The 27,315-nt window shown below is 43.6% G+C and overlaps 2 protein-coding genes across 4 annotated transcripts in view; one reads left to right on the forward strand and one right to left on the reverse strand.

Annotated features, from left to right (window-relative positions):
- Positions 1 to 20,254, forward strand: part of zgc:112083 (uncharacterized protein LOC550461 homolog) — a 26,501-nt gene extending 6,247 nt beyond the window's left edge. Inside the window, exons 1-10 of one of the 3 annotated variants that reach the window (XM_062521581.1) lie at positions 6,678 to 6,702; positions 7,102 to 7,276; positions 7,642 to 7,868; positions 8,044 to 8,155; positions 8,950 to 9,102; positions 9,551 to 9,625; positions 9,770 to 9,890; positions 10,070 to 10,205; positions 10,403 to 10,527; positions 19,113 to 20,254. In XM_062521581.1, the coding sequence (XP_062377565.1) occupies positions 7,108 to 7,276; positions 7,642 to 7,868; positions 8,044 to 8,155; positions 8,950 to 9,102; positions 9,551 to 9,625; positions 9,770 to 9,890; positions 10,070 to 10,205; positions 10,403 to 10,527; positions 19,113 to 19,518 (1,524 nt within the window). In that variant the 5' untranslated portion in view covers positions 6,678 to 6,702; positions 7,102 to 7,107 and the 3' untranslated portion in view covers positions 19,519 to 20,254. Of the gene's footprint in view, positions 1 to 6,677; positions 6,703 to 6,732; positions 6,755 to 7,101; positions 7,277 to 7,641; positions 7,869 to 8,043; positions 8,156 to 8,949; positions 9,103 to 9,550; positions 9,626 to 9,769; positions 9,891 to 10,069; positions 10,206 to 10,402; positions 10,528 to 19,112 lie in introns of those variants that run through there. The other 2 variants (XM_062521582.1, XM_062521580.1) reach the window with 2 other exon arrangements.
- A 1,854-nt stretch (positions 20,255 to 22,108) lies between these two features.
- Positions 22,109 to 24,763, reverse strand: LOC134066573 (autism susceptibility gene 2 protein-like). Its single transcript, XM_062521937.1, has 5 exons — positions 24,651 to 24,763; positions 23,884 to 24,122; positions 23,155 to 23,226; positions 22,770 to 22,908; positions 22,109 to 22,122 (listed from the first exon to the last, which is right to left on the reverse strand). The coding sequence occupies exons 1-5, from the start codon at positions 24,727 to 24,729 to the stop codon at positions 22,109 to 22,111; spliced, it is 543 nt and encodes a 180-aa protein (XP_062377921.1). The 5' UTR covers positions 24,730 to 24,763.
- Positions 24,764 to 27,315: the final 2,552 nt, after the last annotated feature.

The raw sequence follows: 27,315 nt of genomic DNA on the forward strand, positions 1-27,315 counted from the left end.
TTAGTATGTGACTCGGTACACCTTTGGTATGGCCTGGTACTCACAAAGGCGAATTCGGTATAAACATCTATATATTTTCTGAAAGTAGACCTTCTAAGGATTCCATTTCACCCCCCTTTTACATATGCACAACTTATTGTTTTCACAGCCACACAAATTGAAGTTCAACAGCTGTGTGTCAAAGTAACGCTTAGTATGTGACTCGGTACACCTTTGGTATGGCCTGGTACCCACAAAGGCGAATTCGGTATAAACAACTATATATTTTCTGAAAGTAGACCTTCTAATGATTCCATTTCACCCCCCTTTTATATATGCACAACTTATTGTTTTCACAGCCACACAAATTGAAGTTCAACAGCTGTGTGTCAAAGTAACGCTTAGTATGTGACTCGGTACACCTTTGGTATGGCCTGGTACCCACAAAGGCGAATTCGGTATAAACATCTATATATTTTCTGAAAGTAGACCTTCTAAGGATTCCATTTCACCCCCCTTTTACATATGCACAACTTATTGTTTTCACAGCCACACAATTTGAAGTTCAACAGCTGTGTGTCAATGGCAGGCCTATTATGTGACTGGGTACATCTTTGGTATGGCCTGGTACCCACAAAGGCGAATTCGGTATAAACATCTATATATTTTCTGAAAGTAGACCTTCTAAGGATTCCATTTCACCCCCCTTTTACATATGCACAACTTATTGTTTTCACAGCCACACAATTTGAAGTTCAACAGCTGTGTGTCAATGGCAGGCCTATTATGTGACTGGGTACATCTTTGGTATGGCCTGGTACCCACAAAGGCGAATTCGGTATAAACAACTATATATTTTCTGAAAGTAGACCTTCTAAGGATTCCATTTCACCCCCCTTTTACATATGCACAACTTATTGTTTTCACAGCCACACAATTTGAAGTTCAACAGCTGTGTGTCAAAGTAACGCTTAGTATGTGACTCGGTACACCTTTGGTATGGCCTGGTACTCACAAAGGCGAATTCGGTATAAACATCTATATATTTCCTGAAAGTAGACCTTCTAAGGATTCCATTTCACCCCCCTTTTACATATGCACAACTTATTGTTTTCACAGCCACACAATTTGAAGTTCAACAGCTGTGTGTCAATGGCAGGCCTATTATGTGACTCGGTACACCTTTGGTATGGCCTGGTACCCACAAAGGCGAATTCGGTATAAACAACTATATATTTTCTGAAAGTAGACCTTCTAAGGATTCCATTTCACCCCCCTTTTACCTATGCACAACTTATTGTTTTCACAGCCACACAATTTGAAGTTCAACAGCTGTGTGTCAATGGCAGGCCTATTATGTGACTCGGTACACCTTTGGTATGGCCTGGTACCCACAAAGGCGAATTCGGTATAAACAACTATATATTTTCTGAAAGTAGACCTTCTAATGATTCCATTTCACCCCCCTTTAATATATGCACAACTTATTGTTTTCACAGCCACACAATTTGAAGTTCAACAGCTGTGTGTCAAAGTAACGCTTAGTATGTGACTCGGTACACCTTTGGTATGGCCTGGTACTCACAAAGGCGAATTCGGTATAAACATCTATATATTTTCTGAAAGTAGACCTTCTAAGGATTCCATTTCACCCCCCTTTTACATATGCACAACTTATTGTTTTCACAGCCACACAATTTGAAGTTCAACAGCTGTGTGTCAATGGCAGGCCTATTATGTGACTCGGTACACCTTTGGTATGGCCTGGTACCCACAAAGGCGAATTCGGTATAAACAACTATATATTTTCTGAAAGTAGACCTTCTAATGATTCCATTTCACCCCCCTTTTATATATGCACAACTTATTGTTTTCACAGCCACACAAATTGAAGTTCAACAGCTGTGTGTCAAAGTAACGCTTAGTATGTGACTCGGTACACCTTTGGTATGGCCTGGTACCCACAAAGGCGAATTCGGTATAAACATCTATATATTTTCTGAAAGTAGACCTTCTAAGGATTCCATTTCACCCCCCTTTTACATATGCACAACTTATTGTTTTCACAGCCACACAATTTGAAGTTCAACAGCTGTGTGTCAATGGCAGGCCTATTATGTGACTGGGTACATCTTTGGTATGGCCTGGTACCCACAAAGGCGAATTCGGTATAAACATCTATATATTTTCTGAAAGTAGACCTTCTAAGGATTCCATTTCACCCCCCTTTTACATATGCACAACTTATTGTTTTCACAGCCACACAATTTGAAGTTCAACAGCTGTGTGTCAATGGCAGGCCTATTATGTGACTGGGTACATCTTTGGTATGGCCTGGTACCCACAAAGGCGAATTCGGTATAAACATCTATATATTTTCTGAAAGTAGACCTTCTAAGGATTCCATTTCACCCCCCTTTTACATATGCACAACTTATTGTTTTCACAGCCACACAATTTGAAGTTCAACAGCTGTGTGTCAATGGCAGGCCTATTATGTGACTGGGTACATCTTTGGTATGGCCTGGTACCCACAAAGGCGAATTCGGTATAAACAACTATATATTTTCTGAAAGTAGACCTTCTAAGGATTCCATTTCACCCCCCTTTTACATATGCACAACTTATTGTTTTCACAGCCACACAATTTGAAGTTCAACAGCTGTGTGTCAAAGTAACGCTTAGTATGTGACTCGGTACACCTTTGGTATGGCCTGGTACTCACAAAGGCGAATTCGGTATAAACATCTATATATTTCCTGAAAGTAGACCTTCTAAGGATTCCATTTCACCCCCCTTTTACATATGCACAACTTATTGTTTTCACAGCCACACAATTTGAAGTTCAACAGCTGTGTGTCAATGGCAGGCCTATTATGTGACTCGGTACACCTTTGGTATGGCCTGGTACCCACAAAGGCGAATTCGGTATAAACAACTATATATTTTCTGAAAGTAGACCTTCTAAGGATTCCATTTCACCCCCCTTTTACCTATGCACAACTTATTGTTTTCACAGCCACACAATTTGAAGTTCAACAGCTGTGTGTCAATGGCAGGCCTATTATGTGACTCGGTACACCTTTGGTATGGCCTGGTACCCACAAAGGCGAATTCGGTATAAACAACTATATATTTTCTGAAAGTAGACCTTCTAATGATTCCATTTCACCCCCCTTTAATATATGCACAACTTATTGTTTTCACAGCCACACAATTTGAAGTTCAACAGCTGTGTGTCAAAGTAACGCTTAGTATGTGACTCGGTACACCTTTGGTATGGCCTGGTACTCACAAAGGCGAATTCGGTATAAACATCTATATATTTTCTGAAAGTAGACCTTCTAAGGATTCCATTTCACCCCCCTTTTACATATGCACAACTTATTGTTTTCACAGCCACACAAATTGAAGTTCAACAGCTGTGTGTCAAAGTAACGCTTAGTATGTGACTCGGTACACCTTTGGTATGGCCTGGTACCCACAAAGGCGAATTCGGTATAAACAACTATATATTTTCTGAAAGTAGACCTTCTAAGGATTCCATTTCACCCCCCTTTTACCTATGCACAACTTATTGTTTTCACAGCCACACAATTTGAAGTTCAACAGCTGTGTGTCAATGGCAGGCCTATTATGTGACTCGGTACACCTTTGGTATGGCCTGGTACCCACAAAGGCGAATTCGGTATAAACAACTATATATTTTCTGAAAGTAGACCTTCTAATGATTCCATTTCACCCCCCTTTAATATATGCACAACTTATTGTTTTCACAGCCACACAATTTGAAGTTCAACAGCTGTGTGTCAAAGTAACGCTTAGTATGTGACTCGGTACACCTTTGGTATGGCCTGGTACTCACAAAGGCGAATTCGGTATAAACATCTATATATTTTCTGAAAGTAGACCTTCTAAGGATTCCATTTCACCCCCCTTTTACATATGCACAACTTATTGTTTTCACAGCCACACAAATTGAAGTTCAACAGCTGTGTGTCAAAGTAACGCTTAGTATGTGACTCGGTACACCTTTGGTATGGCCTGGTACTCACAAAGGCGAATTCGGTATAAACATCTATATATTTTCTGAAAGTAGACCTTCTAAGGATTCCATTTCACCCCCCTTTTACATATGCACAACTTATTGTTTTCACAGCCACACAATTTGAAGTTCAACAGCTGTGTGTCAATGGCAGGCCTATTATGTGACTCGGTACACCTTTGGTATGGCCTGGTACCCACAAAGGCGAATTCGGTATAAACAACTATATATTTTCTGAAAGTAGACCTTCTAATGATTCCATTTCACCCCCCTTTTATATATGCACAACTTATTGTTTTCACAGCCACACAAATTGAAGTTCAACAGCTGTGTGTCAAAGTAACGCTTAGTATGTGACTCGGTACACCTTTGGTATGGCCTGGTACCCACAAAGGCGAATTCGGTATAAACATCTATATATTTTCTGAAAGTAGACCTTCTAAGGATTCCATTTCACCCCCCTTTTACATATGCACAACTTATTGTTTTCACAGCCACACAATTTGAAGTTCAACAGCTGTGTGTCAATGGCAGGCCTATTATGTGACTGGGTACATCTTTGGTATGGCCTGGTACCCACAAAGGCGAATTCGGTATAAACATCTATATATTTTCTGAAAGTAGACCTTCTAAGGATTCCATTTCACCCCCCTTTTACATATGCACAACTTATTGTTTTCACAGCCACACAATTTGAAGTTCAACAGCTGTGTGTCAATGGCAGGCCTATTATGTGACTGGGTACATCTTTGGTATGGCCTGGTACCCACAAAGGCGAATTCGGTATAAACAACTATATATTTTCTGAAAGTAGACCTTCTAAGGATTCCATTTCACCCCCCTTTTACATATGCACAACTTATTGTTTTCACAGCCACACAATTTGAAGTTCAACAGCTGTGTGTCAAAGTAACGCTTAGTATGTGACTCGGTACACCTTTGGTATGGCCTGGTACTCACAAAGGCGAATTCGGTATAAACATCTATATATTTCCTGAAAGTAGACCTTCTAAGGATTCCATTTCACCCCCCTTTTACATATGCACAACTTATTGTTTTCACAGCCACACAATTTGAAGTTCAACAGCTGTGTGTCAATGGCAGGCCTATTATGTGACTCGGTACACCTTTGGTATGGCCTGGTACCCACAAAGGCGAATTCGGTATGAACAACTATATATTTTCTGAAAGTAGACCTTCTAAGGATTCCATTTCACCCCCCTTTTACCTATGCACAACTTATTGTTTTCACAGCCACACAATTTGAAGTTCAACAGCTGTGTGTCAATGGCAGGCCTATTATGTGACTCGGTACACCTTTGGTATGGCCTGGTACCCACAAAGGCGAATTCGGTATAAACAACTATATATTTTCTGAAAGTAGACCTTCTAAGGATTCCATTTCACCCCCCTTTTATATATGCACAACTTATTGTTTTCACAGCCACACAAATTGAAGTTCAACAGCTGTGTGTCAAAGTAACGCTTAGTATGTGACTCGGTACACCTTTGGTATGGCCTGGTACCCACAAAGGCGAATTCGGTATAAACATCTATATATTTTCTGAAAGTAGACCTTCTAAGGATTCCATTTCACCCCCCTTTTACATATGCACAACTTATTGTTTTCACAGCCACACAATTTGAAGTTCAACAGCTGTGTGTCAATGGCAGGCCTATTATGTGACTGGGTACATCTTTGGTATGGCCTGGTACCCACAAAGGCGAATTCGGTATAAACAACTATATATTTTCTGAAAGTAGACCTTCTAAGGATTCCATTTCACCCCCCTTTTACATATGCACAACTTATTGTTTTCACAGCCACACAATTTGAAGTTCAACAGCTGTGTGTCAAAGTAACGCTTAGTATGTGACTCGGTACACCTTTGGTATGGCCTGGTACTCACAAAGGCGAATTCGGTATAAACAACTATATATTTTCTGAAAGTAGACCTTCTAAGGATTCCATTTCACCCCCCTTTTACATATGCACAACTTATTGTTTTCACAGCCACACAATTTGAAGTTCAACAGCTGTGTGTCAAAGTAACGCTTAGTATGTGACTCGGTACACCTTTGGTATGGCCTGGTACTCACAAAGGCGAATTCGGTATAAACATCTATATATTTCCTGAAAGTAGACCTTCTAAGGATTCCATTTCACCCCCCTTTTACATATGCACAACTTATTGTTTTCACAGCCACACAATTTGAAGTTCAACAGCTGTGTGTCAATGGCAGGCCATTATGTGACTCACTACACACTTAGTTTGGCCTGGTACCCACAAAGGCAGAATTGGTAGCCTATAGATATCTGCAATATTATAGTGCATGTTATAAACCCACCTTTTAAATAAGCACAACGTTATAGTTTTATCAGCTTCACAGTTTTAATTTAACACTAGGCAATAAGGTAGATAAGGCACATTCAAAAATACATTCTAAATAACATTCTAAGGTGTATTTTTGATTTAAATGTCTTATTTAATTATTTTCTAACTTTACCTTGCTTTGGTAACGCAATACAGTTTTAAATGAATAATTTTCGTCCTCATGAATTGAAAAAGCAATGAATATGTTCTGACTTTTATTTTGAAAGATTCGCGAATGGCGGCCATATTGGATTTTTCTTTACTGTCGCTAGTTTCACACTACTGTTATGGTACGAGAGAAGAGTAAGTGCTCCTTAAAATTAGTAACTACATTCAAACATATGCATTTCTTGCAGTATGTACAGAATTTACCTGTGAAGATATTGAATTATTGTGTAGAAATGTGTATTGAATAAATTGTTGGAATGAATAGTGTAAAACAAAAATGAATCTATGATGTGAGACTTGTCAACAGCTAATGTTTGCTAACAAGCTATTGCAAGCTAACTTATCTATGATTACAGCACCACTCATAGCTCAACTGTTTGTCGGATAGCTATTCGACAGTTTAGGTTTGCTATGGAGGCATGTAGGATACTCCATCACAGTTGTTACTGGTAAAGTCAGTTCTCTGACGACTGGTTTTTATTTGCTCAGTACTGAAGTTGTGTCACATCGTTTGCGTGATTTTGTGTGGTTCAGGTCACCATGGCCCAGCGTAAAGATCAGCTCAGGCGAAAAGATCTGTCCAAGATGGTGGTGGCGTGTGAGTGGGGGAACTGCTCCTTTAAAGGCACCAGAATGGAGGACCTGAGCGAACACATGTCTCAGCACCTGAAGGACCATGTAGGCGAGGGAGACAACCTGGACGAACTCGGTAAGAAGAGACATCACATCCGTGGTCAGCTTGTCCACTTTGGCTGGCTGTCTAGTGTGATGGGAAGGATAATTCTGAGCTGGAGAGGGGTGCAGTAGCAATATTGCTGACGTGCACTACTGAGCTTATCTGTGCAAACGCCTCTCCCCTGTCAGTCAGAGCCCTCAAGTCTGTGGTTGTTCTCTTTAGCACATTGGCGTCAGAATGGTGTGATGTACTGTACTACTGACACCAAGGTAATGCAATAACATCCTGCTGGCTGATGTACCAAACCTGTCAAGACTTCCTGCTTTCATCTACAATTGCTGTGTGGACTCACCTGTCAGTGTGTTCATGTGTGTGTGTGTGTGTGTGCCCATGTGCAGATGACTGTCCGTGCCTGTGGCGTGGCTGTGAGTTTGTGGCTATGGGCAATGTCAAGGAGTTGGCGGTGCACGCACACTTCCACGTGTTCCACGCCAAGCTGATGTTCGTTGGCCGGCAGCAGCTGCAGGCACATCCCGAGCTGCCCACCTGCACCCAGGAGCTCAACAGTAGCAACCTCATCACCGAGCTGGGAGACGCCTTCGTGTGCGAGTGGGAGCACTGTGACGTAAGTATCTTTCTCTCTCTCTCTCTCTTACATACGCACACACACACACCACACTATGACAGGCACTGCCGTGTTCATGGTTGGGCACTTAAACGTTTGCTTTTTGTGCTGTTATGCTTAAATATGTTTGTTTCTGTTTTGTTGTTGTTGTTGTTGTTGTTGTTGTTGTTGACAGAGCACGTTTAACAATGCTGAGTGGTTCTATCGGCATGTGGATATGCATGCCCACTGCACTGAGCTGCGCGCCTTACCTGATCGCCAGCAGGTGCTCTTCTGCAGTTGGAAAGGTGCGCTCTCCTCTCCTCTCCTCTCCTCCTTTCATGTACTCTCCTATCTTCTCTCTTCCTTTCCTTTTGTGTCTCCTCTCCTCTCCTCTCCTCTCCTATCTCTTCTCATCTTCTTTCTCGTCTCTCTTCTCGTCTTCTCCTCTAATCTCGTCTCCACTCCTTTCACCTTTTAACTTCTCCGCTCCTCCTCACTCACATGTCTCCTCTGTGCTCCTTCCCCCACCTCCTCCTCCTCCCCATTCCTGTCCTTCCTTTATGAAAGGGGTTGGCCAGCCTCAAACGGCACTTCTGCGTCTTCCATGTTGCTAGCCTGGCTGCACTCTCAGAGATGAAATTTGCACAGATGTGTGTTCCCTTACAGTCACGTTAGCTGCAAGAGCCTTGCCGCTGAATAGGCGTTAATTATTTGCTTTATATAGAAATGCTGCCATCTATGAGTTAGTTCTGCCATCTTGGACATTTTCTCAAGTTAAGTTTCAAGCAATGTACTGTACGTCACGCTGCCTTCACTTGGATTGGCAGTCACCGTGTCGCATCGCTCAGCATTTGCATAAAATTGAGTCCTTGTATGTTTTGGCCCTGCCTAGCTGCCAGCATAACAAGCTCTTGTCACTTGAGCAACGTCCACTGTTATTGAAAATGAATGGCAGCCGCTCGCTTTGCCACTGTCTCTTGTAACTAATTTGATTGTAGGGCTAGTGGTCAGACAAGCCCAGACATTGACAGTGTGATGGCTGCTGTTTGAGTAGATGGATGACTATATCGCTGCTCTCCTTCCCATTTCCTGTCGCCAGGCTGCGAGGCCTTTTTTAAGATCAAGTATCGGCTGCGGGAACACCTGCGCAGCCACACACAGGAGCGCATCGTCGCCTGCCCCACTTGTGGGGGAATGTTCTCCAGCAACACCAAGTTCTTCGACCACATCCAGCGCCAGGCCCAGCCCGATGGTGAGTCCCTCACACACACACACACATCCACACACACACACATCCACACACACACACATCCACACACACACACACACACACACACACACACACACACATCCACACACACACACATCCACACACACACACATCCACACACACACCCACACACCCACACACACACACACACACACACACACACACACACACACACACACACACACACACACACACACACACACTCACACACACACACGTCATGCCCAATTTAATTATGAACCGCAAACACACACACAGCCTTCCAGATCACACACTCTCATACCTACCATGAGGTTCAATGTGATGGTAAAACACCATACACACATGCACACACACACACACACACACACACCCTCCCACATCCAGCTGTGGTGTATTGTAAAGAGGCTTGTGATGATTGTGTGTAATGGTGTGTGGGTGTTTCCTCCAGAAACGCTGATATGTGGTCACTGTGATAAACGCTTCGCCAATGAGAGACTCCTGAGAGACCATGTACGCCAGCATGGTAAGTGTGTGTGTGTGTGTGTGTGTGTGTGTGTGTGTGTGTGTGTGGGTGGGTGGGTGTGTGTGTGTGTGGGTGTGCATATGCCTCAACACTAAGTGTGTTTTGCAACAAACTTCATAAAGCATGGGTGTCTCTTTCTCACAGTGAACCACATAAAGTGCCCTCTCTGTGATATGACCTGTACTTCTCTTGCGACGCTGAAGATCCACATCAAGTTCCGTCATTGTGATGAGCGGCCATTCCCGTGTGACTTCTGCGAGAGCTGGTACCTGCCTCGCAACACACACACACACACACACACACACACACACACACACACACACACTCCTTACCTCTAAAAAATACACACCACCAGAACTACTACATTGACTAGCTGACTAACCAGACAATCCTGTCAATCTGATTGTACTTTGTGTGATTGTGCCTCCTGTCCTGTGCCTGCAGCTTTAAGAATCAGCACGACCTCAGGAAACACATGGAGACGCATAACGAGGGCGAGTACCAGTGCCAAGTGGATGGATGTGCCTACACCTCACGAATGTCCCACACTATGCGTCAGCACTACAGGAGATACCATGAGGTCTGCACACACACACATACATACATACATACACACACACACTCATATTACATACACACATATATACACACTTGTGTGAACCACTTGCCTAGATGCTTAGAACCTAGATGCCTCCTTTTGTCAATCATAACGTTCTGATGTCTGTGGTATTTATGTTCATGGGTTTCTGTGTGTGTGTGTGTGTGTGTGTGTGACAGGGTGCAACAGTGTCGCGGTATAAGTGCCACCTGTGTGATAAGACCTTTTCCTGGTGCTACACCCTGACGCTACACCTGCGGAACAAACACCAGCTGAAGTGGCCCTCCGGACACGCACGCTTCAGGTGGGTCCGCCGACGCCCACCCCTCAGTCAGCCAATCACAGAGGCTGAGAGTGGTTTACCTTCAGAGCTCCGCTCTAAATTATGAGGTTTAGGACTGTAACAATGCACAAACTTCACGGTTCAATGTGTACCTCGGTTTTGAAGTCACAGTTCACTTCATTTTCGGGACAATAAGCCTGTAGGTACTGCTAACCTAAAATGCACCAACAACATTTTTGACGTGCAATGGGAATAGTATTTTTGAAAGGGGTCAAATGTTAATTGAATAAAATGACATGGTCCACTACTTAACATGTATGTGTGGGAATTTGAAACATGGTATGCAAGAGAAAAGCCTACTGATGATTACTGACTCCATTCAGAAGTTGTTTTCTTGTTCAGGTATAAGAAAGATGAGGATGGTGTTAGAGCTACACTTGGTTTACTGTGTTCAAGTGGTCGTAATTTGCTAATTAATTTGTTTATTATTATTATGATTATGATTATTATGATTTGCTCACATTAGTAATATGTTTTGTAATATTCTTTTGCTAGTTATTTGTTTAGTTAATTGTTTTGATTTATGTTTAGTTTATCGTGCTTAGTTTAATCATTTATTTTGGTTTAGACACCTGGGGGCAGTAGTGAGCACAGGTAAAGGTGTGTGCGTAATATAGGTAGGAAGTAGGAGGAGGCCTGTATTGCACCTGGGTGGTGGGCACATGGTTTTTTACCAGCGCGAGAGAGATGCTGAAATGTTTGCTCTGCTGGAATGAATAAACCAACCACTAAAATGGAATCTAAGCCTGGACATTCTTCTCTTGCCTGCGTACATTACCTGCCCAGGGTGCCAGAAGTTGCCGTTTAAGTATTTAATTTAAGTTTAATTTCCAAAGTTTAGTTTTCTTAAGTTTGGTCAAAAACGGCCACTACAACAAGTAAAAAACCTGCCTATGGATTACTGAGAAGAAGTAAAAACTTGCCTATGGATTACTGAGAAGAAGTAAAAACCCGACTAAGGATTACTGAAAGAAAGAAGAACTTTCCTGGAAATTCGCATCGGATATTATTGGAATACCCGACGATCAGCACGGATTGTTTGATTCGCCATTCATGGATTGTCTGCTGGCGTGAGACAGAGGCCTGGCCCGAAAATCTCCAGTTGGTATGTGTACTACAAACGCCGTATTGGAAAACGGTTTCACGAAAAGTGACTTTAAACTTGGACAGTTTTAACATTAGTTGGATGTACACTGTTGGATTATCGACGCACCAAGTGGCCTTGTGCGCTGCGGCTTGAGCGCTTGAAGAGGATTTGTTTGCTCGATAAAGTTGTTTCAATAACGTGGCCATCCATTGATAGCCTTGTCGCCCGATTGCGGACTATTATCAGCAATTAAGTTTGCAACAAAATGACGGACCCAGAGACTGCACCCGATCTGGAAAAGCCGGAATCAAAGCGGTCAATCACATTGACTTCCAAAGGAATGTGTCTGTACATACAAACTTGCCAAGAAAAGCGCACTGCAAAAACTAGTCAGGCTAAAAAGCTTATGAAAAAAATCCGTGCGTTAATGGAATTAAGTGGAAGTGCCGTTGCAGTGAACACTCAGCTCGCTTTGTTCATTAAATGTTATGATGAAGCACTCTCTATACATGAAACATTTATGGAATTGCCTCTACCAGAAGATGATCAAATACTTATCACTAAAACTAAAAACTTTGAGGAGAAGATGAAATCATGTCAAGCATTTATTGAAGAAGTGAAAGAGTGGCTGTCTAAAATTGGTCATCCATACTCACAACCAAAGGAACCCATCGACGTTGATGACGGAATACAACCTGAGGATAGTATTTCTAACGTTTTAAGCGTAAGATCAAGTTTAGCAAAAACACGCGCTACCGGCATATCAAAGACTTCTGCAACATCTTCGGCGCGCCTTAATGCGGAGGCCGAGAGAGCGGCTCTTCTCAAACGCTCCGAAGCTCTAAAAAGGAAACATTACATAGAAGAGCAAGAGGACCGGCTTCGTAGAGAAAAAGAGCAATTGGCGCTTGAAACAGATCTCGCAGCAACAACCGCAAGGCTTCAGGTTTTAGAAACGAACACATCACAGCATGGTTCAAGACGAGCTAATGGAATGAACTCTTATTTGGAGAGGAGCAAAGCACAAAGATCCATCGGTTTATTAGATCCCCTTGCCACAGCTTTTGTCCCACATGATAATGATGTTCTTGCTGTACCTGATCCTGCACCAGTTGTTAGGCCAAGACAAAGATTTGCTATGCCAATGAATGGAATGCTGTTTGATTCAGAAGCCCCAGAAGTGCAGACTGCTTATGGACGTCAAATGGGGCCTATATTAAATTCTCAAACTCAAAACAGAAGCAACCAAAATGACATGTTGGGCATTATGCAAAAACAAAACGAAATCACTGCACTGTTGGTTCAGCAAAATGTATCCTCTGCTCTTCCTCCAAGAAATTTGCCTATTTTTGATGGAGACCCTCTTCAATATAACTCCTTTATTAGAGCCTTTGAAAATGTAGTGGAGAAGAAAACGAACGATCTCAGCGATTGTTTGCACTTCCTTGAACAGTACACTAGGGGGCAGCCAAAGGATCTTGTGCACAGTTGTCAACATCTGCCTCCAGATCAAGGCTATCACAGAGCCAAAAATCTTCTTGCTCAGCACTTTGGAGATGAACACAAAATCACATCTGCCTATATGGAGAAAATATTTAACTGGACACCCCTTAAAGGTGAAGATGTAAAAGGATTGCAATCATTCTCTCTGTTTCTCCGAGGATGTTCAAACCTAACAGAACAAATGATGTACATGAGGGAACTGGACTTACCATCTAACATGCGGAGCATCATTTTAAAACTTCCTTACAAATTAAGAGAAAAATGGAGGAATATTGCTTGTGATCTGCAAGAAAGAAGAGGACAGAGAGCTATGTTCATTGATCTTGTTAATTTTATTGAGAGACAAGTTAAAATAGCTTTAGATCCAATTTTTGGAAACATTCAAGATCTTCCACACCCTAATGTCAAGCCCTCCGGTAGCAGCCAGCTACAGGAAAGAAGGAAGGGAAGCAGCTATGCCACAAATGTCACTCCTGTGAGAGAGGAAGATATGGCACAGTCTGCAGGATACAACACCCCCTCCACTCATTGCTGTCTGTTCTGCCGGCAGAGAAACCATACATTAGGTCAGTGTTCACAGTTTAAAGCCAAAGCGCACAGGGACAAGATCATCTTCATTAGGGACCAGGGTATTTGTTTTGGTTGCCTGAAGGTAGGCCATATAAGCAAAGACTGTAGGAGTCGATTGGATTGCAGTGTATGTCACCAGAAACACCCCGGGGTCCTTCATATAGAAAGACAGGATAAAGGCACATTTGTAGAACAAGCTACACACCCTGTGAGCTCTCCAAGGGATTCAACCGTAACCTCTCAGACGTGTGGCCATATTGGGGCCGGTGTGGAAGATGAGACTACCTTCTCTATTGTTGCAGTAAAGGTGAGAAGCAAACTGACTAATAAGACCATTCAGACATATGCTTTTCTAGATCCTGGCAGTTCCGGCACATTCTGTACAGAGACCATGGCGAAAAGTCTGGATTTGCGAGGTAAGAGGACAAGCATTCTGTTGAAAACAATGGGCCAACAAAAGGTTGTGAATGCTCATGTTTTGTCAGGTCTTGAAGTGTCTGGCATGGGTGTTGAAGACTTCATAGAGCTTCCTGATGTTTTGACTCAAAGAACTATACCTGTGTCTACACTTAATATTCCACGACAAGCAGATATTGATCCATGGCCGTATTTGAAGGATGTAACACTCCATGACATTCATGCAAATGTTGATCTGCTTATTGGAACTGATGCTCCTAAGATTTTGGAGCCATGGGAAGTGGTAAATAGCATAAATGAAGGCCCATACGCTGTCAGAACCAGGGTTGGCTGGGTCGTTAATGGTCCTCTTCATAGTGGAAGCTGTAGAGGTAAGCGTGGCTATTCTGCTGTAACAACAAACCGCATCTCTGTTGAACACCTGCAGGAAATGCTTGTAAAACAGTATCACCATGACTTTAATGAGAACTCATCAGAAGAGCAGATTGAAATGTCCAGAGAAGATATTAAGTTCATGCATATTGTCAATAGCACAGCAAAACTAATTGGAGGTCATTATTGCATTGACCTGCCATTCAGGAAGGAAAATGTTACCCTGCCAGATAATCGCTATATAGCAGAGCAGCGCTTATGTAGCCTGAAAAGAAAGTTTGACAGGAACAGTGTGTTTAAGGAGGAATACACCACATTCCTAAATGAAATAATAACACAGGGACATGCCGAGCCAGTTCCTCTTGACCAGCTGACACAGAGCAGTGGGAAAACTTGGTATATCCCTCACCATGGGGTGTATCATCCTCAGAAGGGCAAGCTAAGAGTTGTGTTTGATTGTGCAGCCTCATATAAAGGAACATCACTCAATAGTCAGCTTTTGCAAGGGCCCGATCTCACCAACAGCCTCATTGGAGTTTTTGTCCGGTTTAGGCAGGAGCCTATTGCAATAGTGGCTGATATCCAATCTATGTTTCACCAGGTTCATGTCTCAAACAAACACGTCAACTTTCTCCGCTTCCTCTGGTGGCCAGGTGGTGACACTGCACAAGCTCCGCAGGAATATCGCATGAAGGTACATCTATTTGGAGCTGCGTCATCGCCAAGCTGTGCCAATTATGCCTTGAGGAGAACTGCTGATGACAACGCAGAACACTTCCCCCCAGAGGTTGTGAGTACAGTGAAAAATAACTTTTATGTCGATGATTGCCTCCGTTCAATGGCCTCAGAAGAGGAAGCTAGGAAAATGATCCAGGATTTAACTGCACTTTGTCAAAAGGGAGGATTCACTCTGTCGAAGTGGGCCAGCAATAGTCGTGCAGTACTGCGCTCTGTCAGCGAAGGCCACAGAGCAAAGGATATGATGGAGCTGGATTTGGATACAGATCAACTTCCTGTTGAACGTACATTAGGACTACAGTGGTACGTTGAGACTGACCATTTTGGATTTAAGACCTCAGCAAAGGAGCAGCCACAGACGAGAAGAGGAATTCTTTCGGTGGTCAGCTCCCTGTACGACCCATTGGGCTTCCTTGCGCCATTCAGCATGATGGCTAAGATGTTACTGCAGGAACTCTGTAAAAGAAACCTCGGATGGGACGAAGATATTCCCCATGTTCTCGCTAAGCAATGGGCTGGCTGGTTGGAAGATCTCCACAAGGTGGCAGAATTCAAGATTGATCGTTGCATCAAGCCTAAAGACTTTGGCAACCCTGTCACTGTACAGCTTCACCACTTCTCTGACGCCAGTGAGGTCGGGTATGGAGCTGTCTCTTACTTAAGACTGGAAAGGGACAATAAGGTGCATGTTGCATTTATGATGGGGAAGGCCAGAGTTGCTCCGCTCAAGCAGACGACAATTCCTCGCTTGGAGCTAACAGCTGCAGTCCTCGCTGTAAGAGTGGACCGAATGCTACAGAAGGAGTTGCAACTCAAGCTGGAAAAGTCAGTTTTCTGGACCGACAGCACAACAGTCCTTAAATACATTTCAAATGAAAGCCGGCGATTCCATACCTTTGTGGCCAACAGAGTAGCAGTCATCAGAGAGGCAACTGACGTTGACCAGTGGAGGTATGTGGGGACAAAGGAAAATCCAGCCGATGATGCTTCAAGAGGGATGAGGGCAGAAGACCTCCTGAACAGAAGGAGATGGATGATGGGACCTGATTTCCTCTACAAGGCCAAGGATGAGTGGCCTAAGTTAGATGTAGACCTTCAGGTGATTCCTGGCGCTGATCCTGAAATCAAAAGGGACTTGATGGTAAATGCTACTGTTAAAGACACAGACAATGCCATGAGCCACCTGATCCATTACTTTTCATCTTGGAGGAGATTGCAAGTAGCCGTAGCTTGGCTTCTTAAGATCAAGGACACTCTTGTGTTATTGGGACATAGGAGAAAGGAACTTTATGCCTCTGCTGACCTAAGGGACACTCCAGACTGCAATCAGCAGGTGGAAAGCCAAATGCAGAGCTTTAAGGCTACGCTCAAAGGACAGAGTTTGACGCCTCAAGATGTGACCAGGGCAGAGCTGTCAATCATCCGGTATGTGCAGCATCACCGTTTTAAGGATGAAATCACCTTGTTGCAGAGTGGTGTGAAACCCATATCCAAGGACAGTCCACTGTACAGATTGGACCCAGTGATGGATGGTGAGATCCTCAGAGTGGGTGGGCGGTTAGGCAAGGCCGCACTGCCAGTGGAATCCAAGTGTCCTGCTATTCTGTCAAAAGACATGCATGTATCAACACTAATTCTGCGCCACATTCATCAGCAGATAGGTCATGCTGGAAGAAATTATATGTTGTCCAAGTTAATGCAGAAGTATTGGATTATAAATGCAAACTCTGCTGCTAGAAAGGTCATATCAGATTGTGTTGTTTGCAGACGCAACAGAGGAAAACTCCTTGAACAAAAGATGGCGGACTTACCCGCCGAAAGAGTGTTGCCGGATGAAGCCCCTTTCACTCATGTTGGCATTGATTACTTTGGGCCCATTGAAGTTAAAAGAGGCAGGGGTCTTGTCAAAAGATACGGAGTGCTCTTCACCTGCATGACCAGCCGTGCTGTACACTTGGAAGTAGCATACACGTTGGATACAGACTCCTGTATAAACTCAGTGAGACGGTTCCTTTGCAGACGAGGCCCAGTCTCAACCATCAGGTCTGACAATGGAACTAACTTTGTTGGAGCCAGCCGTGAGCTCAAAGAAAGTCTGACTTCTCTGAATCATGATAAAATTCAAAGAGCCTTTCTTCAGGATGGCATAGAATGGAGATTCAACACCCCAGCGGCTTCCCATCAAGGTGGTGTTTGGGAGCGCCTGATTCGCTCAGTGAAGAGCGTTCTTACCTCAGTCCTTAAGCAGCAGACCCTGGACGATGAAGGCCTCCAAACAATCTTTTGCGAAGCTGAGGCAATCTTGAATGATAGGCCCATTACAAAGACCTCAGATGATTCAAATGACCTGGAAGCTTTGACGCCGAATCACATTCTGCTGTTGAAAGGTAAACCAATTATGCCACCAGGACTGTTTGATAGAAATGATCTGTACGTCAGAAAAAGATGGAAGCAGATACAGTACATGGCGGAACTTTTCTGGAAGAGGTGGATATCTGAGTACCTGCCATTGATGCAACAGAGACAAAAATGGACATCACTAAGAAGAAATCTCACACCTGGAGATGTTGTTCTTGTGGCAGATGCTACAGCTCCAAGAGGATCCTGGATGATGGGGAAAGTTCTAGATGTCAGATCAGATGTGAAGGGCTTTGTGCGCTCCGTCCGCCTCCAAACAAAGACCAGCATCCTGGAGAGGCCTGTGACGAAGCTGTGCCTACTGCTGGAGACGGCAGTGTGATCATTCACTGACTCTCTATCTATCTCTCTCTCCTTTTCTCTCCATCTTTCTTTCTTTCTTTCTCTTGCAGGTCGGGCAAGAAGACATCTGTGCCTGATGTAGTCAGAATAGTAGATTAATGTGTAGCTCCGTTTTTTATAGTTCAGTAATTGTGATAGTGCACAATTAGGGGCCGGAGTGTTAGAGCTACACTTGGTTTACTGTGTTCAAGTGGTCGTAATTTGCTAATTAATTTGTTTATTATTATGATTATGATTATTATGATTTGCTCACATTAGTAATATGTTTTGTAATATTCTTTTGCTAGTTATTTGTTTAGTTAATTGTTTTGATTTATGTTTAGTTTATCGTGCTTAGTTTAATCATTTATTTTGGTTTAGACACCTGGGGGCAGTAGTGAGCACAGGTAAAGGTGTGTGCGTAATATAGGTAGGAAGTAGGAGGAGGCCTGTATTGCACCTGGGTGGTGGGCACATGGTTTTTTACCAGCGCGAGAGAGATGCTGAAATGTTTGCTCTGCTGGAATGAATAAACCAACCACTAAAATGGAATCTAAGCCTGGACATTCTTCTCTTGCCTGCGTACATTACCTGCCCAGGGTGCCAGAAGTTGCCGTTTAAGTATTTAATTTAAGTTTAATTTCCAAAGTTTAGTTTTCTTAAGTTTGGTCAAAAACGGCCACTACAGATGGTTTCATGTGCAATAAGTTGTTTTCTTGTTCAGGTATAAGAGAAATGAGGATGGTTTCATGTGTGTATAATAACTTGTTTTGTTGTTTAGGTATAAGCAACGTTAGGATGGTTTCATGTGTGTATGTAATAAGTTGTTTTCTTGTTCAGGTATGAGAAAGATGAGGATAGTTTCATGTGTATAATAAGTTGTTTTTTTGTTCAGGTATAAGAGAAATGAGGATGGTTTCATGTGTATAATAAGTTGTTTTCTTGTTCAGGTATAAGAGAAATGAGGATGGTTTCATGTGTGTATAATAACTTGTTTTCTTGTTTAGGTATAAGCAACGTTAGGATGGTTTCATGTGTGTATGTAATAAGTTGTTTTCTTGTTCAGGTATAAGCAACGTTAGGATGGTTTCATGTGTATAATAAGTTGTTTCTTGTTCAGGTATAAGAAAGATGAGGATGGTTTCATGCGTCTGAACATGGTGCGTTACGAGACGGTGGAGGTGACGCAGGAGATCATGAAGAACATGGCCACGAAGCGAACGCCGCGCAAGTCCCCCGGGGGCGGCCCTCTGCCCAAACGCCCCGCCCTCGAGTCCTCCACAGACGACTCCTCCGACCCGGATCCCTCCGTCCCGTCGTCCCCTGACCCGCCCGAGCTGTTGGAAGACCACGCCTCCTCGCCACGCCCGCAGGAGGCGGGGCCTGTGTACTGTGTCCTGAAGACCCTGTCGCACGTAGGGGCCGAGCAGGAGGAAGACGAGCAGGCGGAGTCAAGCGGCAGCCAATCAGGAGCGGAGAGGGCGCTGGCGGCTGTGGCGAGGGGGCTGGGCATGGATGTGGTGTGAAAGGTCAGGGGTCAGGCTGACGACGAGGATGAAAAGGACTTCCTACCCTTATTCTTTTATAGCTCACCTGATTGTGTGCGTGCGTGTGTTAGGGGTGATGTGGTTGTCAGCCGGTCTGAAGGGACCTGGCTTAAGATCACCTGCACACAGGCCCAAATGTGGCCTAACGTTTAAGTTTAGTGGGGAAGAGATGTGAATATGTTTTAATGAGCCAGATTTTAGAGATTTTATTAGTTTTATCTGTTTTTACAATGTTTGCTGTTGTCTATTTTTGGTTGGGAATTAAATGATATGGAGACACTACCATGGCTGTGCAGGAACCAGTGAGTGTGGGTGGGGTCTGATCACCTGGACCAATAGAATTTGAGAATGGTCTGATAACCAGGACCAATCGAAGGTGAGAATGGTCTGATCACCTGGACCAATAGAATGTGAGAATGTCCTGATGAGCGGATAAGGGATGTTAAGAATCCGGTTTCCTGAACAGATGAGACCTCACTCACACACCTGCCCCACATCAGATCTCTCACTCACACACCTGCTCCAACACTTCTGATCATCTGCCTCATGGCCTCAGTGTCCACATAGAGAGAGCACTGATATATTAACTTGTTTATTTTGTTTTGTTTTTATTTAATTTTGTAAACAGTTTTTCTCCATTGTATTTTTATAGAGCGATGAGGTGTTTTTATATTTGGCATGGCTGGTGTGGCTGAGACTCAGGAGCAGGGTGCTGCTTTGCCACAGGTCGTTTGCTGGCTCATAACGCAACAGGTTCCGGGGGGAGGGGGATTTCAAATATATATGTAGTTAATTGATAACCATGGGTACGGAGAAAGTGGCAAACTTGTTCATAGTGGAGCCCTATGGTTTTATTCAGCTAGCAAAGCAAACCCAAAAGGCTCCTCTTTTAGGAGGTTTATGGTCTACCATGAGTCAACTCAGCCAGGCCACCATGCTCTGCTCTGTCCTGGCTTGAGGGAACATTGGACACTGACCTGGTATAAATAAAATAATGCTCAAGACAATCCTCTGTTTGTGTTATTTTATATAAAGTAAAACACAATTTTACAATTTTTTACTTGAGGCATCCAGCATTTTCTGTTATTGTTGTATAAAGTCTTATAACATTCCACTGTTGTGGAGGCATCCAGTTGTTGGGAAAGCCTCTGAGTTCCTGAGTTCCTTCAAGGCATCTTCACAGAATGCAGTCCTTACACCTTCAAAGCTCCTCTGCAGGGTCTAACTAGAAGCAGATCTCTGTTTGTATGGGCACGGGCACATTTTGGCTTGAACAGAAGCCAAAATGATACATACTTAAAGATACTAACTTTAAAACATGCAGCCAATTTTGCCTTCAAACAGCATGTTGTCAAATCACTGTTTTCAATCAATCATTACACAATGGACAACAAAGTGCAGCCTTCATTGTTTGCTATGTCAGTGTCATTTCTTTCTCATTTTTCTGGAATCAGAAAAACTGAAGAGACCAAATTAATTAAAAAAAAAAAAAAAATATTAATTTCTCCCAAGATGCAGCTGCCATTGACATGACACCAACAGTTATCACCTAGATGAGACATTTTTCATTGAAATAGTAAATAATACTACAGTACATTTCACTGACAAAATCCTGGACTAAATATGTAAAACAGTACACTCTCTAAATGTGCCTTGGATCCATGTTTTCAAATAGCAACACAGAACAGAGGCTATACTGTATAAGGTGACCAGATGTCCGAGACCAAAACCGGGGACATAATCCCAAAAATGTGGACATTTTCAGTTTGACTATCAATCTCATTGAAATACATAAGTTTTATCTTCAAAAAACAGGGAAATAGTTTTTCTTTATTTTGCCGGGGACAGGCAACCAAAAACTGGGACTGTCCCCTGAAACCAGGGACGTCTGGTCACCCAACTACAGTATATACCTTATGGATATTAGCTGTGAATAAATGTTTTTCATTTGTTCAACACAGGCAATCAAGTTTGGGGTCTTTGTATGAGAACTGTGTTAAATCAGAGATGGTTGAAAAAGGGTTCTTAAGGATCTTTGGTTAAATGTCAAGATGCAAAAAAGTGTGTTAAACCAAAAAAAATTGGTTAACACATTTGTAAGAGATGACTTCTGCTGCGCTAGGAAGGTAAAGCTGAAAATCATCAGGATTCCAGTAAGTGCATCAAAGCAATCAAGAAAAGATGTAAAGAATTGAATACAACAATTATAGCCCAATATTGAATAATAGGCTCTCAACGAAAATAAAAATAAACATTTTTGGTATTCATGGATCTCCCAGTTAAAAAGGTTCCTGGCCTCTGCGTTAAGTGCATCTGAGCTGAACTCACTAGGGGTCTCTTGGCTGAGCTCATGAAAGGTATCGGGGTTAAGCTCATCGGGTGCCTCTGGACAGAGCTGTGTATGTGTTGCTGTGTCCGGATGCCCTGCCCCTGAAAGGCGGTGGGAAAGTGTGGCGGGGGATGCTGAAGTCGGCTCCAGGATTCTGTCGTTCGGCTCAAATCTGAGGCTGAGATTCTCCTGTCTTGATGCACTGGACAGGGATGGAAGGAAATTCAGACCGGTTATGGTTCAGTAATCTGCAGCTAAAAACACATAAACATGTAGCATCATGCCGCAGTTTTATCACTTTTGACTGCTGGAAGGTGTTTCTGTGCTGAAGCAGGATGACTGGTGGTCACTCTCCCAGACTGCTGATTACTTACTTACTTACAGTAGCCTACACCTACCGCCCAACTTTGACTGCTGATTGGTTGAGATTAAAAGCTACAGTGTGGTTTAAAATGGTACACCACGGATGCAGCATATAGAGGTGTGTGGTTTGAGGGTGTAGCAGTGGTTGGCCCTTACTAGACATTCTCTGCCCTTACCCATCTGAGGAGGCAGGAAGTAGCTGAGGGGAGGAGCAGCAGGAGGTCCAGACAGAGGGACTGAGAGGTGAATGGAACCTGGAGGATAGATAGATAGATAGATAGATAGATAGATAGATAGATAGATAGATAGATAGATAGATATGTTATTGATCCCCAAGGGGAAATTCAAGAATTTGGAGACCAAACAAGACCCAGCAGCCTCAACCCAGCGGTTTGGTTGAAAAAATAACCCAGCATTTTTTAGAAGGGCTCATAGGGCATGAAACAAAGGAAGTAGAAGGAAGCTGTCCTGTGCTGATGTGATACCTGTACTGGTGTGTCTCACCTGTAATAATGTGTTACCTGTTGTGGTACATTACCTGCATTGAGGAGGAGTGAGGAGGAGCAGGGCAGGTCACGAGGCTGCAGGGGTGCCCTAAGAGCAACAGGTCTGAGGGGGAATGGCCTCTGCCCCTGCTGTAGCCCACAGTCCAGTTCATGTGACTCAGGTGACATGTGCTGCGGTGGAAAATGAAATCCGAAAATTAATATGCTTCAATAAACACACAGGCTCTTACATATTCAACTAAAAAACGGGCTGGGTAAATAATCAGGAATAACAGCAATGTGTCCTCAAGAAAAGTCCTATGAAGTACTGTAGAGTATCTCTGCAGCTATACAGTCATACTTCTTACTGAAACAATAGCTAGGGCTTTGGCACCATTTGGTGCTCGGGCCCTAATAAACCCAGTGCCCATTGCAGACCTTTACTTTCTGCTGATGGTTGTAGACCTTCCAGGCGATGGTCACATGCATGGAACCCCATTTCCCTGGTTTCTACACAGACGAGAACAGAAAACACATTCTTTCAGTAGGAAGCATCATCACTCTGCTTTGTTTAACAACTGTCTGGTTGCCTGTTTCCATGTCTGTCGGTAGGCCTGCCTGCCTGCCTGCATTGCTGTCTGTCTGTCTGCCTGCCTGCCTGCATTGCTGTCTGTCTGCCTGTCTGCCTGCCTGCCTGCTTTGCTGTCTGTCTGTCTGCCTGTATGCCCATTCCTTCATCTCTGTACTCCATCCAACCTGACAGATCACACAGGTGTGGTGAGGATGGCAGCCTCTCAGACAGAGACAGACAGACAGACAGACAGACAGACAGACAGGTTTTGAACTACAGGACAGACAGGTGGAGAGACACAAGACATGCCAAGATATGACAGCTTATTATGACCATGTCCTGAAGAGCATTAGCCACTCTCACAGCTGGCATTTATCATCAGTTCTGTGTGTGTGTGTGTGTGTGTGTGTGTGTGTGTGTGTGTGTGTGTGTGTGTGTGTGTGTGTGTGTGTGTGTGTGTGTGTGTGTGTGTGTGTGTGTGTGTGTGTGTGTGTGTGTGTGTGTGTGTGTGTGCGTGCGTGCGTGCATGCGTGTGTGTGTGTGTGTGTGTGTGTGTGTGTGTGTGTGTGTGTGGTTCTCATGACAGACTGACTCACCAGAGGCAGGGTAGTGGGGGGCAGCATTGCTGGGGTGAAAGACCTGAAGGTGTGTCGGTGTTTGTGTTGGTGCTGATGCTGGCGTTGGTGTGTGTGTCGGTAGATTTCTGTGCGTTGGAAGGTGGGTGGAGCCATGAAGTGTGTATCCAGGAAGGACGTGGCAAGGGTGTGGCCTTCTCGCTTTGCACTCTGCGATGCCAGGAGGTGAGAGTTGAGTTTCTGTTGCAGTAGGTCTTGCTCTGCATGCACACACACACACACACCACACCACATAGACATTTAGTTAACGCTGCCACACACACACACACACACACACACACACACACACACACACACATACGCACACACACACACACACACACACACACACACACACACACACACACACACACACACACACACACACACACACACACACACACACACACACACACACACACACACTACTAATATACAGACAATACAAACACACATTCCAACACATTCCTATAGACTGATCAACTAATCAACTGATCAACTAATTTACTTCTGTGTGACCAATGAATTTCCCAAGCCAGGAGCAAACTTGAACCCATTTTAACCCTCTTCAAATATACTTATACAGTATATTGGCACCACAATATAATATAAGTTGCTATGGACAAAAGTATCTGCTAAGAAACATAAACATGACCATAAATGTCATAAACAAATAAATATAAACTTCGCCCAGCATGGCTTACCCTATTTAAGGGGGTGTGGTGGCAATGATGAGGTGAGGTACGCACCTAAGTAGCTCTCTCCAGCAGGGCTGATCAAGTGCAGAGGGGCCATGGTGGGGGGCAGGGCCCCCAGAGGAACAAACATCCTTCACACTTTCAGACTGCTGGTGGAACACACACACACACACACACACACACACACACACACACACACACACACACACACACACACACACACACACACACACACACACACACACACACCGAGCAGTGTAGTGAAAGGGGTAGAACCAGAGCCTTAAAGAGATAAGGCTCTGGGTAGAACTAGTTGAGAGGAGTGATGGTTGCTGAGAATGAGGATTCCAAAGAGTGATGGTTGCCAGGGGTGATGGTTGCTGGGGGTGCTTGGTGGGTCAACCCTGCTGCAACAAAATGGAAAACAAAACCACTTTAGAGAGACAGTCCATCAGAATCACTCACCTGATGCTAAAAAAACAAATTTGTTATAGTATAACATGGACTTGCCAGTTATTCGCCATAACAGCATGGAAGTTGGCCTTCCATATTCCATGCCTGTTTGGTCCAGTGAACATAGTGACAGTGAATAGCTGTAGGACAGAGTCCATGACACCCCTAGACACCTTGGGGCAATTGTTCTGTCACTAGCCTAGCCCCACTTTTTTGAGTTAATACAGTTTTAAACTCGCATTAGACAAATATGTCATGTGACTTCTTACTCCCCATTGCTTTGCCTCTTGTTATCTGCTACAGCGTTTACCTTGATCTCAATCACTGTCTTCAAAGTGTTCAGGGTATGAGGGCACCTACTGTATTTGTGCATATGCTATTAGCTTAGTCTTGACATAGGCCTAGATGAAGTTTATACAGATCACAGCGGTTTTGTCCTTGAAATAGACCTAGAAATATGATCCCTTCTATGCAATTACCTTATCAAAAAGATTCTAAACAGATTTTGGAACCAAAATGTTATTGGATTCCAATATAACAATCCTATAGGATTGTAAAAAAAAAATGTCAATCCCATAGGATCCTATTGGTTCCAAAATCTGATCCTATCCTATAGGACTTTTTTGATAAGGGTTGATAAGGCTTGAATGCTATTAATTTCCTAGGATTTATGTGTGATTAAATGCTGATAATATGTCTTTAAAAAGACACGCTGGTTACAATATCCCCACAACTTGGCTATAGAGCTATCATGCAGACAGATCTGTCATAGTAGGCTTTTTAAATTTTTCTGTAAAGTAGGCTAAATGCGTTATCAAAAAGTCAGCAATTGAGTCAGTGTCTGATGTAGTCTGGCAATGAAATCCAGCTTGGGGGTGATGTAGCTGACAGCCCTCTCCCAGGGTGCTGAGGTTCACACTAGGCACATGCAGTAGGGCTGCTAAGGAGGATCTTAATGGACAGTGATGTAAACATCCAGGTCAGTGAGGTAGGTGGGGGTATAATTGTGTAGGGACTTGTATGCCAGGAGCAGGACTTTGAAATGAATTCTGTAGGCAACTTGAAGCCAGTGCAGTTGCATAAGCAATGGTGTTACATGGCTAGTGGATTTGGAACATGTTTTAATCCTCACTGCAGAATTCTGGATGAGTTGGAGCCAGTGGAGTACCTTACTAGGGATTCTAGACAAGATGGAATTATTACAGTAGTCAATGATGTCACGCATTGACAAGGACTTCTGTACTCTGCTGGGTGAGCGCTGGGCAAAACAATGCAATGTTCCTTAGATGGGCGTTTATGTGCGTGCTGAATGAATGTGTATTGTGTTGTGTTCACTTACTATGTAGATCCCACATTATACCACTAGGTGGTGCTGTGAGTATTCTGACTCTAGTAATTAGACAGGAAGTAGGCCTACTGCAGTTCATGTTCTTGTTACCTGCTTGTGGATGGAGAAATGTGCCTTGCTGCTCTGATTCAACATCTTTAACCATCTTATCTGATATTCAATTCTTGGACATCCAAACCTTACATATTGTCCAGTACGACACCATGGCTCTTGACCTGGTTGGAGCAAGGGATGGTGCTGCCATTTACACAAATGCTAAAAGGTTCCATCTTGGCAAGAGCTGATTTGGAACCAACTACAAGCAGCTTAGCTGCTATTCAGCTTCAGGTAATTTTGTGTCATCCACAAGTTGATGTCATGGAGGCAGGCAGCAATTACAGCTGGTGGAAGAGTGGCAGTAGCTTTTGTTGAAAAGTAGAGCTGGGTGTCATCAGCATAGCAGTGAAATAGAACACTATGTTGCCTGAGGATAGTGCCAAGTGGGAAGAGGTACAGTATGATGAAGAACAGTGGGCCCAAAACAGACCCCTGGGGCACCCCTCTTGTCACAGCAGTACTCTCAGACTTGCAACTCAGCATTTGTATGTGCCGTGTCCTTCCAGAGAGTTAGGAGGTGAACCACTGGTGAGCACTGCCACGCACTCTGATATTAGCTAAACAGAATATGGTGAGAGATGGAATCAAAGAATGCACTAAGATAAAGGAGAATCAGAATGGAAATACATTCATCGTCAGCTGCACAGAGGAGATCGTTAGTAATCTTAATCATGGCCGTTTCAGCAGGCTACTGTGCATATAGGACAAAATCCAGACTAGAATGGTTCAGGGATCATTGTCCTTCAGGAGATCCTGGAGTTGAGTCGCCACTAGCTTCTTGAATTGGAAATAGGCCTGTAATTGTTGTTGTCAGAATCC

This window comes from Sardina pilchardus, chromosome 19 (assembly GCF_963854185.1).
Source record: "Sardina pilchardus chromosome 19, fSarPil1.1, whole genome shotgun sequence".
Taxonomy (NCBI): domain Eukaryota; kingdom Metazoa; phylum Chordata; class Actinopteri; order Clupeiformes; family Clupeidae; genus Sardina; species Sardina pilchardus.